The sequence below is a fragment of the Euprymna scolopes genome, chromosome 10 (assembly GCF_053919585.1).
Source record: "Euprymna scolopes isolate OS-2025 chromosome 10, ASM5391958v1, whole genome shotgun sequence".
Classification (NCBI taxonomy): Eukaryota; Metazoa; Mollusca; class Cephalopoda; order Sepiida; family Sepiolidae; genus Euprymna; species Euprymna scolopes.
Window position 1 is genome coordinate 26,746,050 of NC_136491.1, and position 18,862 is coordinate 26,764,911.

Consider the following 18,862-nt stretch of genomic DNA (forward strand, 5'->3'; position numbering starts at 1 on the left):
GTAGACATGATCCCAAAAGGAAGCATCTTATGTGCACGTAGCAATAGGTTTTGTTTAAGGTGAACAAGAGTTACAAGAAGAAAAAAAATAGTAGGCTCGACTGGATTCTTAGAGCTATTTAAATCGGTTATCTTAAAGGAAAACTTTAAAATAACAATACTCCCCTCAGTATTGTTTCTCTCCTCGACGCTAGACTTGAACAATATACCAGACCAAAAAGTATGGTTAGAGATTGTTGAACTCTTACTTAACCATAAAGTTCTTGCATAGACAAGCTATCGGAATATCCCTCGTCTTGAGACCAAATGTCAGCCAATCTCAAAACTAAGCAAAAAATTCTTGCCCAGACCTCCACCCCCCCAATGTTGGAAAATCAGTATAATGTACATACCCATGACAATACGGAAATATTATATTCCAAAAATTATGTAAATTGATTAAGTAGTTTAATTTTGTTTTAATCATTTTTAAGTAATTAATGGGAATTCATAGGCATTACAACATAATTCAAGTATGAATTATTGTTGAATTATTTCCCTTCGTTTCTTGACATCTTTTTTCAATATGGCATCCAAAATAGTTACTCCTTGGATACTCATAAAACTTAGTTTTATTTTTATATATACGAAAATCATATCAATTTACATGATTTTTGGAATATATCATTTTGTCATCAGTACACACATACATTTTTCTTTGCTTTTGGGGGGGAGGGGAGATTCTAGACATGAACCAAATATTGCATCTGATTTATTTTTTTTATTTTTATTATTCATGATGAAAATTCATGATGATTTATTATTCATGATGAAAAAGTTTTTCAAGTTTTTCTAAAAGTATTCACATTATTTAATATTTGAAATTATCATATTTATGCAGTATAAGGACTGTACTATCATCTTTGCAGTTTACGGAAAACGCCAGAAGGTGCCAAACGAAAGTTTCATGATATTTTTTCATGCAAATTCTGGTCACTTTTTTTTCCAATAAAAAATATTATTTCTATCAGTACAAAATTAATTCAATGAAAAATCAACTGAAAAATCAAAACAATATTCTTGAATAATTAGTGGACAAATTTTACGAAACTTAGAAAATTTAAATTAAAATCAAGACGAAAAAAAAAAACATCTATTGTAAGGTAAGTTTCATGAGTGAATATTTATTTTTTTGAAAAACAAACAACTGACTGCAAACTAAAAAAAAAAATTCTTTATGATTTCATTTTTTTTTTTTTTTTCAAATCAAGATTTAGATTTTTTTTTCTTTATAATAAACATGATAGCAAATGTTTTTTATGATTTTTTGTATAAGGGTTAAGGTGCTCAGCATTTCAACACCTTTTAGTGTTTTCCGTAAACGGCCCGGGCGATTCCAACGACATCAGTCCTTATGCAGTATAAGTACCAAAATTACATAAAAGGAAACAATACAATACGAAATGTGAGTTGCCCTTTTCCCCTGCTAGAGCACCAATTGCATTTGGTGCTGCTGTTGCTGCAGTGCAAGATGCTGCTTTAAACTCATTTCCTGTTGATAAATTGCATCTTGTTCAAGTTCTTCATGAGTTGGATGTCGTAATTTATGAATCGTCCTCTCCACAGCCGCCATATACACAGAATGGGATGGAATCACATTTTTATAGAGCTGGAAAAAAAAAAAAAAAGATTCTCATGTACAAATGATAACTGATAACATTAAATAGTAATCTGTTGTAGATGCTAAAGGTTCAATCCTCACTCCGGGCGATACTAATCTCTATATTAATAAAATAGAAGCGATTATTCTAGTCTACAATGCAACATTACTGAGGCCAGACATTTAATCTAAAATGTAGAATGTATTTCATGTATGTTTTCTACTAATAATTATTCAATTAAATTACAATTCTAAACTATTACAATTTCTCTGATTCACTCTCCCAATTATGACATTCATAGAAATAGTAGGATGGCAACTTACCCGCTAATAACTTTCTACTTTCACTCCCCCAGTCATCATTGGAGTTATTATTTCATATTCTTATTGTGCTACACTGTAATTATTTTGTTTCGCTATAACTTGCTTCCAACACTCACATAAACCTCATTACCTCTCTAACTACTGAACACTTCCTGTGTTGCATATTGCGTTACACAACACAAGAATTATCACTGGTTGTACATACACAGTGGATTTGTGACAAAAATTCCAAAACAAGGAGACATTCCAAACGGAGTTAAATTGCAAAAAGAATGTGCGAACATTGTAAAAATCAACACACTTAATACTGACCAATATTCGGAGCAATCGGAATGTTGACCTTGGTTGAAAATGCCAAACAAATTTTTGACTGGGAAATTGTCAATATAAATAAATGCAAAACCAGGGCAGAGAAGAGAGGATAAAAAGAGGACGAGAAGAGCTGACCGATTTGTCATTTTGTCGTCACCAAATCACTTTCACCCTACACTCCCCCCCTCTCTCTCTCTCTCTCTCTCTCTTTCTATGCACCGAGTCATTGATAGAAATAAACAAAGTGTCAGTGTATTTCTTTGTAAAAACAGGTTGATTGCCGATATATATTCAACACACACTTTGGCACTTGAGGTAACAGAATTACATAGACCACACAGTCAACCAGAAAAGTGCAGCAATAACATAACACCTATTAGTTTTGCTTCTACACTTTAATTGGCTAAACACACATAATCCGTTATTTCATGTTTCACCATTAAAGAATGCTTCTTCTCTGCATTAAATCTGGCCACAGAGTTGTATCTTTCATTCTATTACATTATTACATGTCAGGCATTGCCTGGGTGTTTAGAGGTGTGTGTGCTCGGGCAGGGGGCGTTGTTGTTAATCAAAACATAAGAATAAGCGAAGTAAATATTTTTAAATATTAAATTATTAAATGTTTTATATAAAATAAATGTTAAAACTTTTTAAAAAATCAAAAGAAAAAACACAAAAAAACTAACGTAAGGCAAACGAACGATGTTAAATGTAAAAATCGGAAAAACAAAAAAAAAGAAAACACGAATGTGATGGAAAAAAACAAAAAAAAAAAAACAAACGTTAAAATTTCTTTAAAAAAGCTGAAAAATATAAACAAAAAAAAACATAGAACGTGATAAATTGCTTGAATAACCGTTTCAATATTAAATCTTTAAAAAAAAAAAAAAAGGCATCTCACACCACAATTTGAACCCAAAACCTTTAGATAATGAGACCGCGCTCTAATGAACTGAGCTAACATGACGTTGAAAAAATTAGGTCGTTCTTTTTTTTAATATTTAAACTAAATCATGTTCCAACGTCATTTGCGCATGCGTAAAAGTAAACTTGCCATGAGAGGACGGTTTTTGCTGACCCCTCCCTGTAGAAAACTGATGATTTTAGGGTGAAGGAATTAATGTTTTTGGCCAATTTTTCGATATTTGTCGGACAAAGGATCGAGCTTTAAAATGATACCAATCTCGTGAAAATCCATGACCCGTGTCGAAAGTTTTTGCGAGGCATACAAACACACACACATACATACATACACATTTTCAAAACATTGAAAAAAAAAATACAAAAAAATACTAATGTAAGGTAAACGAACGATGAAAACAGAAAAACGAACACGTGAAAAATGGCTTAAATAGGCCTGTTTCGATATTAAAATTAAAAAAATCGGTGGGTACCCGGGTGTTTTTGGGTGCGTGGTCGGGGGTGGATAAGCGAAGTAACAAAAAAAAAAAAAAAACAGAAAAAAAAACAGAAAAAAAGATCGTTACATGAAAAATGGCTTAAATAACACTGGTTCAATATTTAAATTTAAAAAATCGGAAAAAAAAAAAGAAAAGAAATCTCACACCATGATTCGAACCCAAAACGTTTAGATAATGAACCAGCGCGCTAATCAACTGAGCTAACGCGACGTACATGAAATTTAGTCAGTTTTTCAACTATTTATTTCAGGTCATGACGTCATCTGACACATGCGTAGAACCGATCTTGTCATGAGAAGGCCGTTTTTGTTGACAAATGGTCCAGTAGAAAAATAATAAACAAAAACAGAATTTTTCGAAGTTGTGATTTTTCACTGTAAATTAGCAAATCAATTCCTTCAGGTTTTTTTTCCTCATACCTATATCTTCCTTGTGCATATAATTTTTTTATTACGTTTTTCCGATCTTTCTTTTTCATTGAAAAGATTTGTTTTATTTTCATTAAGAATTATTGAAATTAGTCTGTTTTTTTTTTTTAAAGAATTATTGAAAACACTTTTTAAAATATTTCAAAACTATTTTGGGAATATCATGTATGGGATACATTTTTTTATAATATGTGAAATTTTGTTGTTTTGATTTCAATAATTTTATTTTTATACTTTCATAAACATATTTATTATATAAATTCAAATAAAAAAACTTAAAAGTAAAAAAAACTTTTTTAAAAGTAAAAAAAAAAAAAAAACACTTTTATTTTATAATTTCATAAATATTTCTTATAAAATTTCAAATTATTTTTTTTTATTTTGTTGATAAAAGTGCATTAAAGACTTATTTTTAACTGTGGGAAATACGGAAGAACAATAAAAGTGAAGGAACTGATTTGCTTTGTCACTGCTTCCGGTAGCGCTGTGCCGAAAGTTAGGAAGTATGTTAGCTGATTATAACCAAAAATATGTATTTAAAAAGTTTACATAAAAAATAGTCTTTACTTTGAAATTTTTTATTACAAATCATAAAAAAAGAGAAGATTCCCCCCAAAAATTCATTTTAATTTGACAGCTAAAAAAAATTCCGAATCTCAATTCAATTACATACTCGTATTAGTAATATAAAATAGACATGCAAAATATTTTAATTTAGGAAAAAATCTAAAAAAAAAACGACCAATTAATGTTAAATTTTCAATTATAAAGAAACTGGAAACCTTCATTTAAACATTAATCAAAGCAGGATTTTTCCTTAATATAGCATCAGCATGACTTCTGTTAAACAGAAAACAAAAGGTCAAAATTATGTAAATTTTTTTTTTTTTTTCAATAAAACCCTCTAGCAATAGTGAGTGAAGGAATTTCTTTTTGTAATATTTCTTTCTCTCTTAAATAAAATTTATTAATAGTCTCGGATTATTCCCATTAGCTCATTTTTGAATTTAACCCGATAGTAAATATTTTTTAATGTTACTAGCCAAAGAGAAACATCTGTTTTGATTTGCAATATCGTTGTCATTAAAGTGTCATTAAAAAAAAAAAAAGAAAAAAAAAAGTGTGTTGTGAAGGGGATTAAGTAATGCCATGTTTTCCCTTACCTGTAAAGCATCGAATAGATGAAATAATGTAATCTGACCCTCGTCCGTTCGAACACGCTTGTTGTTGTTCACGGGGATTGAAGCAAGTTGTTGCACAGCTTCCATTTCAGCGGCTTCCTCTGAGAGACGGATGGAAGGGATTTGCATTCCATTACTGGAGATTTCAGTGGCATCACTGGTGGAAGAGAAGACATTTTGGATTTTAACACATTTTACAATCTGACAAATAAAGATGTAGTTTCTTTTAAATTAGTCATCACCTATTTAATGTTTGCAGGGTTTGGACAGATTTTCAATGCCCATTTTGCAAGGACTTTTCAAAATTTGCCATTGGAAAGTCCCAGCCGCAGAAGGAAAGTTATTTTAAAGGGAGAGGGGGGGGGGTCATTTTTATTTATGGCGGCCGCACCCCCCCTCCCCCAATAAATTATAAATGAAAGCAAAAATAGGGGGAGATTTATTTCGACACAAATTCTTACTAGACATAAAGAATACAATTTTCAAGGCCTTTCAAGACATTTTCCTTAATGTCAAGGGTGTCAGTTTCATATGGAAACGTTGATTTAATTTGAATAAAATAAAATACGCATCAAGTGCGCTTGAAAGCCAAATTACAATGTAATATTAGGAAAATAAATATTTTACTTGTTTGAAGTTTATAACATAAATATATTTCGGAGATATTTGCATCTAAGGCTGTAAATGACGAAGTTCTCTCGGATTCTCTCTCCTCTGATCTCGAGCGCATGGTTCAGTGGGGGAAGATGTGGCTAGTTACCTTTAATGCATCCAAAACCAAACTCCTATCCTTACATCATCAACGCTCTGATCCCCAGCTGGCATCAATTGTGATGGATGGCTCTCGTCTGGGTGAGGCCCCGTGTTTTGACAAGCTTCTGGGTTTGACCTTTACTCCTGATCTGAAATGGAACACGTACATCAAGTCTGTGGCCAAGGTCGCAGGAAAGATGGTGGGATCCTTCTACCGCTCCAGAAGATATCTCACTACTGATGCAATTCTCTATCTATATAAAAGCCAAGTACGGCCAAGGATGGAATACTGTTGCCATATCTGGGCAGGAGCTGCCAAAAACAGCCTATCATGCCTTGACAGAGTACAAAATAGACTTCGTGGTTTAGTGGGGGATGCCCTTTTCTCTACCCTGCAACCCCTCTCCCACAGAAGAGACGTTGCGAGCCTATCCTTGTTTTATCGTTATTTTCATGGCAGGTGCTCGTCTGAACTCCAATCCCTGGTCCCCCCTCGCCAATCTTTCACGAAAAACACCCGTCTAGCTGAATCCACTGTGAAAAATTTCCCCCACTCTATATCTGTGCCTAAATCAAAACGCGGATTTCATGAGCAAAGCTTCTTTCTTAGAACTGCACGCCTGTGGAACTCTGTTCCGTCTGCCTGCTTCCCTCCGGACTACAACTTGGATGTCTTCAAGTCTAATGTTAACAAATTCCTAATGAACCGCCCCCCTAATTAAACACTTCATAAAATCTCCTCACTAACGTGATGTACTTACAATAACCCTTATCCCTGAGTGGCTTCCGGGCCTTGATAAGTGGTGATCACTGTGTAAAAAAAAAAAAAAAAAAAAAAAAAGATATACTCCATCCTCAGTATGTTGTTTTTCTTTTTCTTCTTCTTCCTTGCCATGTTGTAAAGTTGGCTTTCAAGCGCACTGTATGCATATTTTATTTTACATTTTCCTTATTTTCAAAGATTTTTCAAAGTAACAATAGAAATAAGGCCTTTTCAAGTCAAAATTCAAGGACTTCAAGTCTGTGCAAACACTGGTTTGTCTCATATGCCAACATTTGTAAGAGTTTTTTGTTTTTTTTGTCATGTTTTAAGCTCTTTCTCTTGAATCCATTCATTTCAATCATGATGTTTTTCCTGGCCTTTTTCTGTCAACTGACCCTATTTATTTCTGCTGTGTTTAAAAAAATAATGACAGACTGATATATAAAATTGTAGCGGAATTGGCAATAACCGAAATGGGGGGAAATAAGGAGCTTACCTCGAATACGTCTGTTGTTGTGTTGCGGGCCGAGCGGAAGAGAGTTCCAAGATGGCGTCCATGGATTTTTATTGGCTTTGGCCCCGTGTGATCTCGTGCGATTATACAAATATATAAAGGCAGGTCGCTGGGAAGCTGTCAGGGGGTGTTTTGCAGATTGTGCGTAGGTGGTTCTCGCGGTTGGATTGTTCTTTGTGATGAACCACAAATCTGCGAGAAGCAAGTTTTCTTCTGCCTTTTTTTTCTGTCTCCTTCTTTCTCTACGGTCATTACAGCCAAGAAATCTCTTTCTTTGGTGGGTGGCGCAGGGCGAAACTGACTATTTCCCATTTTTGCCAACTAGATTTTGCTACAAAAATGTAACAATATATTTTCATTCTCTATGTCTTTTATGGATGGTCTGTTATTAGGAAAGAAATGCACTCATGGGAATTCAACAGGTTGATTCTTCTCAGGCCCAAATCATCAACTAACGATGACATCCTTTTTGATTGTTATTATCTAACAGTAAGCTTGCCACCAGCAATTGGGGTGCCGACCCCAAAACACTGAGGCAAACAGCTCTCGCACTGTGCCATTCCACAGCGGAGTATTGTGCCCCAGTATGGGCAAGATCATGCCATGCCCATAAAATTGATGTAGAGCTGAATAAGACATACCAGACCATAACTGGTGCCCTAAGACCAACTCCCTCGCCAGCTCTATACTGCCTAACTGGTATTCCACCATCACATATCAGGCGAGATGTTTATTCCACCACCACATATCAGGCGAGATGTTATCACCAGAATAGAACGGTACAAACAGCTTAACGACCACAGGCACTCACTGTTTGGCCACTAATCAGTGAGACAAAGATTAAAATCTCGCAGTAGCTTCATCAATATAGAGGAAATCGATCCCAGGCAAGCTGCCTCCTATAGGATGGAACGATGGTAAGACTATAACAGCAGGAATAAAAATGAAGCCCTACCAGACCCAAAAGAAACACTCCCCCAGGGTTCAAACCTTAGTAGAAAAAACTGGGTGACTCTAAATAGAGCCAGAGCCAAAGTAGGCAAAACAAAAGACAATCTCCACAAATGGGGCCTAGACACCTCACCTTTATGTCCATGTGGAGAGGTACAAATGATGCACTACCTTAGGGAAAACTGCCGATTGGGTCCTCATTGCTCAAACCAAAACCTTAAGGAGGCAAACAGCACCATCATGCGATGGGTTAATTTCTATTGCGATAAGATATGATGATCTAACAATTTATGACCACCTGATGAAATGCTCCTTTTTGGAATGGTATTGTTTCTGTAGCCACATCCCAAGTGTGTTTTACGCGACTATTGTCATTTCACTGGATTGACCCGACTTCGATTACACCCGTGTAACTTTTTGCCAAAAATGATCTTTCAAACCTCATACTTTTAACTTATCTTCCTTTTGACAATTGATCAAGTTTGTTGCTTCTTCACAGTGGGTGCCTGTGTCAGGTTTATTATTTTTTATTCAAATAAACTTTTGGTACATTTAATAATTATTTGTTAAAATGATTTCTTGGGACACGCAGCCTAGGTAGTCAACAAGGTCAGATTCATAATGTTTTTAATTCAAATGACCTTTTGGTACATTTGATAATTATTTTCTTGTTTCTTACATTTGTTACCAGGTGTACACTTTTGTTTGCTTACTTAACAACCCATCAAACATTCCATGGTCATACAAATTTTGTGAGAAGCTATTTTGTAGGTTTCCAAGTTTTAATATTTTTAGTTTAAGCGAGTTGGATGACTTATATGGTGCTGTACCTGTCAGTGGATAGCATATTTTTATACTTATTTTTGTGGTTTATTCGATTTAGTGTCAGTCGTAAGGTTCTTGATTTGTTTGTTCTGGTTCTATATTATGTTTTTGTTGTGTTATTGTGTATCGAATTTAGGAAGTTGGTTTATATTTTAGTGAATTAGTGTCTTTTAAAAAGTGTATTATTTTGGATGGTTCTATTTTGTTGAAGAAAGCTTGAAGGTTGGATTCATGATAGTGTTTATTTGATATGGAATAAACTCAACACATTCTAGTAATATATATATTAATATCTATAATATATAATAATAGTAATATATGCTTAATGGCGAGTTTCTTCTAGTATGCTGTGCATGTTAGGGTTAGGGTTAGGCGCTTTCCAGTAGGTACAAGTGTGGTCAATATGTAATCGATTTAGTATAACTTTTTTTTTTCTGTTAAAGTTGTTTTTAGTATGCCATTCTCCAAGGATTGGTTTAATATTTTCTACATTTACATATTGATTCCATTCCTTGTCATTTTTTTTAATTTGAGGTCTATAGTCTGTTTATGGTATTTTGTTTTTTTGAGATTTTTCCTTTTGCAGATCTTTTTACTTCTTGGCCAGTTCTGTCATTCCATTTAACCCGATATGATTCAGTATCCAACATAAAATTATTTCTTTGTTAGTTGAGAGTTCATGTATTTTGCTTAGGCCTTCAATGATTAGGGAGTCTATCATTTTTTGTTTTGTTTTGTTTTTTAGTGCTTTTAAGGTAGCTAGAGAGTCTGTGAATATGATGAAATTTTTTGTGTGTATTTTTAGTGATTAGGTCAAGTACCAAATTAATAGTTTCATTTAGTTTTATTTAGTTTCCCTTCACATTATAGGTACGGTGGTTGATTCTTATGTTTTGGAATTCTTTGCGGTATAGTATTGGGTTTATATTGTCCTTCGCATGTTTAATCATGTCTAGTAGAATTTTGTGTTCTTTTATTTGCCACGTGGGGATTTTGGAGATAATTGATTTGTGGATAGTATTTATCTTAATTTTTTTGCTCAGTTCTTCAATTTGTGGGCTGAATGGTTTGATTGTTTTTCCCAAATCGTGTTCTGAGTTGAAGATGCAGTACGCTTTTGTCAAAACGATTTCTTAGTACACACGGCTTAGACATCCAACAACCACTCAACTGTTCAAGATCTACTAACTTAAGAATTCTCATTAATTCTTTCAATGTGAGCAAATTAACAAAGTCTCCTGTTATGCACATGCCTCCCTATCTAAATTTAATCTTTCTGTGAGATCATCAGATCTAAGCCTGTCCCACTTTACACATCTATCATTTCATTTTCATTATTTCTCTTTATGCAACGCCTGTCCTCAGCTCACACTTCCCAGGGTTCACTTCCATACATAATTACACTGTGTTCACACAACTGATGGACGTGTTCGACAATAGGAACAAGACAAGCTTCTGGGCTTGACCTTTACTCCTGATCTGAAATGGAACACGTACATCAAATCTGTTGCCATGGACGCTGGAGAAATGGTGGGATCCTTCTACCACTCCAGAAGATATCTCACTACTGATGCAATTCTCTATCTGTATAAAAGCCAAGTACGTCCAAGGATGGAGTACTGCTGCTACATCTGGGCAGGAGCTGCTAAAAACAGCATATCCTGCCTTGACAGAGTACAAAGTAGACTTTGTGGTTTAGTGGGGGATGCCCTTTTCTCTTCCCTGCAACCTCTCTCCCACAGGAGACGTTGTGAGCATGTCTTTGTTTTATCGTTATTTCCATGGCAGGTGCTCGTCTGAGCTCCAATCTCTCGTCCCCCCTCGCCAATCTTTCACGAGAAACACCCGTCTGGCTGAAACTACTGTCAATAATTTTCCCCACTCTTTATCTGTGCCTAAATCCAAACGTAGATTCCATGAGCAAAGCTTCTTTCTTAGAATTGCACGCCAGTGGAACTCTCTGCCGCTTGCCTGTTTCCCACTTAACTACAACTTGGACGTCTTCAAGTCCAACATAAACAAACTCCTGACAAACCGCCCCCTTAAGTAAGACACTATCAAAACCCCCAATACTAATGATTACTACAATACTATCTCACTGATTACTGTACACGCAATAACCCTTATCCCTGAGTGGCCTTCGGACCTTGATAAGTGGGGATCCCCATGTTAAAAAAAAAAAAAACCATCATCCACATATTTTAACATATCATTTATCATTCTTATATCATTTCTTTCCATGCAATGCATGTCCTCAACTCTCACTTGCTGGTTAAAATTCTTTTTTTCACGTAATGAATTTGGTTGTGAAACTCGGGAATTTGGACGGAATTTACCTAGCATAGAATTTAATACGATATGGGAATCAGTAATTATAAACAATAGATAATATAGACAAGTATAAATATACATTAATATATAGTAATAATTGGTGATATTTACAACTAGAAATAAAAAGTAGATTTAAGGCTCCTAAAATTCGTACTAGAATTGTTCGCATGGACCCATGGCGCAGTGCTTAGAGTACTGGGAAAAATCAATTGTAAAAAGTGATATTCTCCTGAGGATTGAAGGTTCAATCCTCAGTGTGGGCGACCGAAAAATACATTTGCGAATTACTTAGGACCTCTACCCAGTCATGGCTGACGGAACAAGAGCATGCTACCCCCTGTGAAGTAAATAAAGGGTTCCGCTCAAAATTCCATCCAAATTCCCAAATTTGACAGAAACATCCCCGAGTTCGACAGGATACATCTGAAGAAGGTCAGAGGTTATATCGACCGAAACGTGAAAATCACACTCAAGATGAGAACAGTAGTCCGATAAATAATACAAATATTTTTGTATCGTCCAACTTTAGTGATTTTCCATCTCAAGATTTCTGCCTTTCTTTCTACATCCGACAATCACTTGCTCTCAACATGACCAAATATTAAAACAACTTACCTTTCACAAAGATAATTAACCTTGAGATAAGAACGTTGTAAGTATGGATTGGGAACCTCACAGCCAATGGAATACTTGAAACGCTTTTCTCGTACCCGGTAACCACATTTACGTCCCAAAACTTTTACAATAATGTTTTTGAGTTGACTCTGAAAATAAAATAAAATAAAATAAAAAAATAACTTTCCTTTTTTACTGTTCATAAAATGTAATCAAAATAATACCTCATATAAAACATGGTATTGTCCATTACAGATTTCATTAATCTCAAATGATTTTGTCACGTAGTATGAAAAATTTATTTTTGCAGAAAATTCTAATTGATCTAGTATTTTTTTTTTTTTTCCTGTTACTAAAAAAGAAAAAAAAATTTGAGAAAAGGAGAAGCAAATATCAATTGGAAGATACCATTACGTATTACTAAGGAATAATCATGTTTTTAGGGTGTGAGTTTAATTAGACAAATATGAAAGGTGACTTAGGTATGACTAACAAGATTTAACCCTTCCTACATATAAAAGATGGATATCCTATTGGTTTTTACTAGTGATGAGACGATTCCAATATTTTTCCAGATTCCGATAAAATTACCAATTCTGTACTAAATTCCCAATTCCGATACAATTATCAATTCTTTATAAATCTCTAAATATTTAACTGTACAGTAGCTATTTTCTCCCAATTATCCTAAAAATAAATGTTAAATGTGCGGATATTTTGTTAGATGTAAAACTAGATTTGTGAAGGATGATCTGTAGATTTTGGTTTAAAATCAATAAATATTTGTCATATAATCATTACTACCAGCAGAAGATTTTGCTTTAAACAAAATCAAATAAAAAAAATAAATAAATAAAAATTCAAAGAATTATTTTAGCACTGGAAAATAGATAAATTTTTCTGATTATGATACCGATTTCATCAACAGTTCCAATTTTTCCCATCCAGATTAATCATCCCAACACTAATTTTTACAATGTAGGTAGTTGGAATTTGAAGTTAAAAAAATTACGAGGAAACATAATTTAAGATCCTACTATAGCAATATTTAGATACAGCTGAATAAAAATTATGTTAGAATCAGAAATTTTCCACATGTTTAAAATAAGGAGAATGGAAAATTTAATTCAAAGTTAAGAGTACAACTAGAGCTATAGGTATGTGTACAGGAAGTTGTGTAAGAGAAGGAAGTCTAAAATGAAAAGAAAGGAGCAAGATCTTTCTCTTTAGCAAATAAACTGAGTATGTTCCATGACAATTTTTCAAAGCTCTGTTTTCCATAGACTACAAACTGGGGATTAGAGAATACTCCTGCATACCGCTAAAATGGCTAACGTATTTACTATATGACAAGCATAAAAAATTTGAAAATAATTTTTTAAGTTTTTTTTCTTTTTTTTTTTTTCAAACCGTCTCTGAGAAAATAATTTCAGGCTAGATAAAGATACGTATTATAGCTTATTTGTGCTCCTAAACCAAACAAAAACATGCTAATAAAAAATATGAGGTACCTTAACATAAGTTTCCAGACTTCTTTTGTACAGGCATTTAAAATTGCCATAGACTTTTGAAAATTCAGAATGTTATTGCTACACATCTTATGAGAGGACCAATTTTTATGATTTCAGGTTATAATGAACAGCTACAGTAGGAATTGGAATACACCCTACTAAAGCCTGGATTGTCACAGCTGGTGAATTTTAAAAAATGCAATCTGGACATAACACTTTAGAAAAACGATATGTAATAAAATTCTGTTTAAAACAGAGAAAAAAATGCCATAGAAACGTATGGAATGCTTCAGACTGCTTTTGGACCATCTTGTATGAATAGAGCATCAGTTTTTGAATGACATGACATTCAAGGAAGGCAGAGAATCTGTGAGGGATGATGAGAAGTGTGGGAGGAGTAAGTCAGAGCACCAGAGTTGATTGGCCAAATAAAGAATTTCATGGATAAGGACCGTCGTGTATCTATAGAGACAATAAGTGCACAGTTTGATGTCAGTGTGGGAACTATACACACAATTATTCGCAAGGAATTCAAAATGCGGAAGATTTGCGTGAATGTATCAGTCCACAACCCCATCCTTGTCACAGACTATTGTACTAAGATGGGCATCAAGGCAGTTCCTCAGCCTCCCTATAGTCCAGATTTTGCTCCCTCTGACTTAGTTATTCGTTAAGCTCAAGGAAAACCTTAGAGGCTGTTGTTATGAGTCAATCGAGAAGATGAAAGAGGCTGTGATCAGGGTCATTGACATACTCACACAAGAGGATTCCATGGACCTTCCAGAAGTTGTTGGAATGGTGAAAGTGCATTGCAGCCGACAGAGATTACTTCGAAGGGGACTAGAGTTTCATGTGTGTACTATCAATATAAGTGGGCATACAAAAAAAAGTCTGGAAACTTATTTAAGGCACCTCATATCATTCAGAGAATTGAGGGATGATGAACTCGACCAAGAAATGCTAGCTCTTTGATACAACAGAGATTCATTTAAAAATTCATGTCCATCGGTTTAGGAGTAGAAATGAACAATACAATTTGACTTTTGCCCCATAACTTTAATTTAGGTCAGAATTTACTTTCTTTTCAACAGTTTCAAGGCTTCAAAATTAATTCAGCATTTTTAAGGATCACAAAATAACCACACTTGAAAACTGAACACAGGGCATGATATCTGAAAGATCCATACATATTTATTAAATTAGGAGTAAAAGGTTTTATGGCATGTCAATCACCTTTTTGGGGTCATTCAATACCAGAACCAGCAATTTTATTTCATATATATTTTATTTTGTATGTATTGATTATAGAGGCCTGCTTTCTTTAGAAACTCCAGGTTATGTTTTTTTTTTTTGTTTCAAAACGGTTCCAGTAGGTTTCCTGCATTGAAGAATCTTTTTTCCTGATGTTGGCTAACGTTTTATATCCTTAAAGGCATGCTTTATTGAAAATGAAATTCTGTACGTGCATTAAAAATCCAGATCAGAATGTAAATTCTTTTCAGTAGTTTCAAGACTTCAAAGTCAATCTTGAACTTTTAAGGATCACAAAATAACCACATTCCAATTATTATTTTTTTAATCTAGCAAAACAATATTTAGATGCAGGTGAATAAAAATAAAATTAGAATTGGAAATTTTCCACAGAAGTTTATACTTAAGTGAATGGAAAATTCCGTTCAAAGTTAGGAGTAGAACTAGAAGTAAAGTTTTCAGGTAGTTGTATCATGGGAGGAACTCTGAAATGACACGTAGATGCGATGATTGTGTTTAGTCGAAGTTCTAAAAGATCTGTCTTTGCTTAACTTTACCACTACTGGGGAGGTATGTGTATAAATGGGGGCTATCTTTAATCCTGTAGTTCGGTGAAAGAATGAAAAACTAAAAAAGCAATGTACATTACCTCGACTGCAGTCATGACGTATTTGACTGCATTTTCAGCAACATCATCCAAACCATTCTCCCAGGCACATACGTACATCCGACCATGAACCATGGAAATATCAGGTAAAGTGGCCTCTCTCGATGCAAAACCTGAAAGAGAAAACAATTCAGGATATTCAACATTATCACAATTATTGACACCGTGTGCCATTGTGAAAGTTTACAAAATAAATATCTCCACTATAAAGCACATATCTGCAGAGCAGAAAATACAAAACTGACATATTTGCTAATCCTTATAAAATCACATAACAGATTCATGGATAAACAAGTCAACTACAAATAGACAGAAATTATTAGGTTGACTAGAAAGTTCTTGCAGAATTTTTAATTTTGATTTCAAATTATGTATTTTAAAATAAGTTTTTGTTATAATACCTTTACTTTATATCTCATTTTAAACAGCGTTTTTCATTTTATCTAATCGTTTAAATGTAAATCGTTTTAACACAATTGTGCCTTCTTTTCAGAACTTTGAATACAAGATGGAAAAAAAAGCAAATTCGCACAATTTCCTGATTTCAATTCAAGATAGGCTGAAAAGCTGCTGAAACAGCTTGCAATATCAACGAAGCGTTTGGCCGAGGAACCACTGCTGAACGCACAGCAAAATGGTGGTGACGAAGATGATGAGCATAGTGGTCGGCCATCGGATGTTGACAACAATCAATTAAGAGCTTTAGTTAAAGCCAAATCCACGCACAACTGCTTAAGAACTTGCTTCTGAATTAGACGTAATGTATACAATGATTTCCAACCACTTAAGACAGATTGGAAAGTCAAAAAAAAAAAAATTAATACATAGGTGCCTCACAAATCAAACAACAACCAAAAGAAACGCTATTATGAAGGGTCATCTTCCCTTCTTTTACACAAGAACCTATTTCTTGATTGAGTTGTGACTTGCAACGAAAAGAGAGTTCTTTATGACAACTAGCGATGCTCAGCTCAGAGGTTAGACACTGACAAAGTTTCACGACACTTCCCAAAGCCAGAGTTGCACCAAAAGAAGGTCATGCTGACTGCTTGGTGGCCTGCAACCACTCTCATCCATTAGCTTTTTGAATGCAGGCAAAACCATTATGACGGTGAAGTACTATTAACAAATGGATCAAATGCATCAGAAACTTCGACAACAACACCCAGCATTAATCAACAGAAAAGGCTCAATTCTCCTTCACGACAAGGCCCGACCACATGTTACAAAACCAACCCTGCAGAAGTTAAACAAATTGGGCTACGAAACCTTGCTTTATCTGCCATACTCTCCAGACCTCTCACCTACCGACTACCACTTTTTCAAGCATTTCGACGACTTCAAAAACTTCAGTGATATCAAAAGACGCCTTGAATGATTTTATCGCCACCAGAACGCAAGATTTTTACGTTACTGGCATACACTTGTTTAGCGTTGGCAAAAGTGTCTTGATTCTGACGGTGCTTATTTTGATCAAAAACATTTTGTTAGAACTGAGATATGTTCATCTGAATTTTGAAGTTAAATAAATAACTTTCTTGTTAACCTGATATTAGCATCAAGAAATCATTTTAAGATTGTAACAACCACAGCTAAGTAAAGGTATATGGAGATCACCAGAAAATGCATTGAATTACAGAAATAAGAAACTCGTGATTTCTGGAAAATCTATAATGGTGTAGGGTAATAATGGACAATCAATAATTCTGCGACTATTCAACCACAAGGATGTCATTTGCACAACTGATAAGGCTTAACAGTTCACCATGAACTCTTTAAACTATTTCTTCCCAAATTTCCCATTGTGGATTGAAGCCATACTCAATGACCTGATCACCACTCCTTCCCATGTCTAGGATATCATAAAAAACCTGGTTATCCCAGTTATAGAAATAAGAAAATGCTTTGCAGAGTTGGCCCTGTTCTCTTCAAATTTCATAACAAATGCCTTGCCGAATCTTGCTTCCCTTTCAAAATTGCTTCATTGTTACTAACCTTCAAGAATTCTAGTGAAAAATACTCTCAAAATTATCGCCCTATCAGTCTAACTCCCACTCTTCACCAAGATCTTTGCATTCTTAATCAATCTCATGATAATCTCATGATAATCTACCACGTCATTAATGCTAAACTTCTTTCTGACCAACAGTATGGATTTAAGAAAGTCTGTTCTACTGCGGATATCCTAACAGTCATTTCCGAATTACTATACCATATCCAGGATAAGGCAGGTGGAGCTAACGCTGTTGTACTTGATATATCTAAAGCTTTTGACAAGGTCGGGCCTGAAGGTCTTCTCACAAAAAAATAATTTGTATAGTATTACTGGATAAAATTTGAAGATAATTCCTAGGTTGTCTTTCAAACAATATGACATTAATGCAGGTATATCCCAAGGGTCGATCTTTGAACCTTTATTGTTCCTGATTTTCAGAAACAACTTCATAAATTAATGATAACATTTAATGCTACTAAGACAAAACTCCTTTTTTAACAAATACAAGAAACCTTTTCAGCCAATAATTGCCATGGATAATAACACCCCACCCAAAAGTACAACATTCACAATCCTTGGCCTAACATTCACAATTAGCATTAATAGGAACAAATACAAAGAAGATACTGCCAAGGCTGCTGCAAGGACATTGGGCTCGCTCTACAGTACTGTAAAACTTCTAACATTTGCCATTCTCCTATATTCTTACAAGGTCACTATCTTCCCATGCATGAAGCATTGCTACATCTGAACAGATGCACCATCTATTAGTTTCTTCTCTTTCAGACAGGTTCGTTAAAAAAAAAAAAAAAAAAAAAAAAAAGTTTGATAAGCCACTGTCTATCAAGCTCCAGTCTCTGACCCATCACTACAATGTTGCATCCTTGTACTTGTTTTACAAGTACTTCAATGGAATGTGTTCCAATGAACTTGATGGCCTTGTCTGGTACTCCTCCCCCTCTCAACATAACTACATCCGACCAAACTGACAATCAGTTAAATCCGATCGATTCATTGTTGAGATCTCCAAATGGATTTCTATTCAAATAGCTTCTTTCCTTGAATTGCTAACATTTGGAATTCTCTCCGTGCTCCATGACATGCAGAAATTTAAATGTAAACAAACATTTCTCTGCACAACTCCCCACTTAGAATGTTTCCTATAAATTTGGTCTTTAATTTATTGTAGCCCTTAGTTTCAGCGGCAATCCATGCCTTGTTTGGGGGCAAATTTTAGTTAAAAAAAAAATTTTTTTTAAAGTTGCAATAATTCTAACAGTTCTCACACAAACAAAGAGGCTCCTTAAAAAGAGGAAATAGTTTACTAAACCGGTGCAGAGGCGAATCAGCATGCGTTTATTTTTGTTAAAATATTTAA

The 18,862-nt window shown here is 34.4% G+C and overlaps 1 protein-coding gene across 1 annotated transcript in view; it reads right to left on the bottom strand.

The window, feature by feature from the left end:
* Positions 1-689: 689 nt before the first annotated feature.
* The window catches only part of LOC145285882 (transcriptional adapter 1-like), an 82,604-nt gene continuing 64,431 nt past the window's right edge, over positions 690-18,862 (bottom strand). Inside the window, exons 7-10 of the mRNA XM_080134343.1 lie at positions 15,471-15,601; positions 12,060-12,208; positions 5,290-5,464; positions 690-1,647 (exon numbers count right to left, since the gene is read on the bottom strand). Coding sequence (XP_079990469.1) covers positions 1,465-1,647; positions 5,290-5,464; positions 12,060-12,208; positions 15,471-15,601 — 638 coding nt within the window. The 3' untranslated portion in view covers positions 690-1,464. The remainder of the gene's footprint in view (positions 1,648-5,289; positions 5,465-12,059; positions 12,209-15,470; positions 15,602-18,862) is intronic.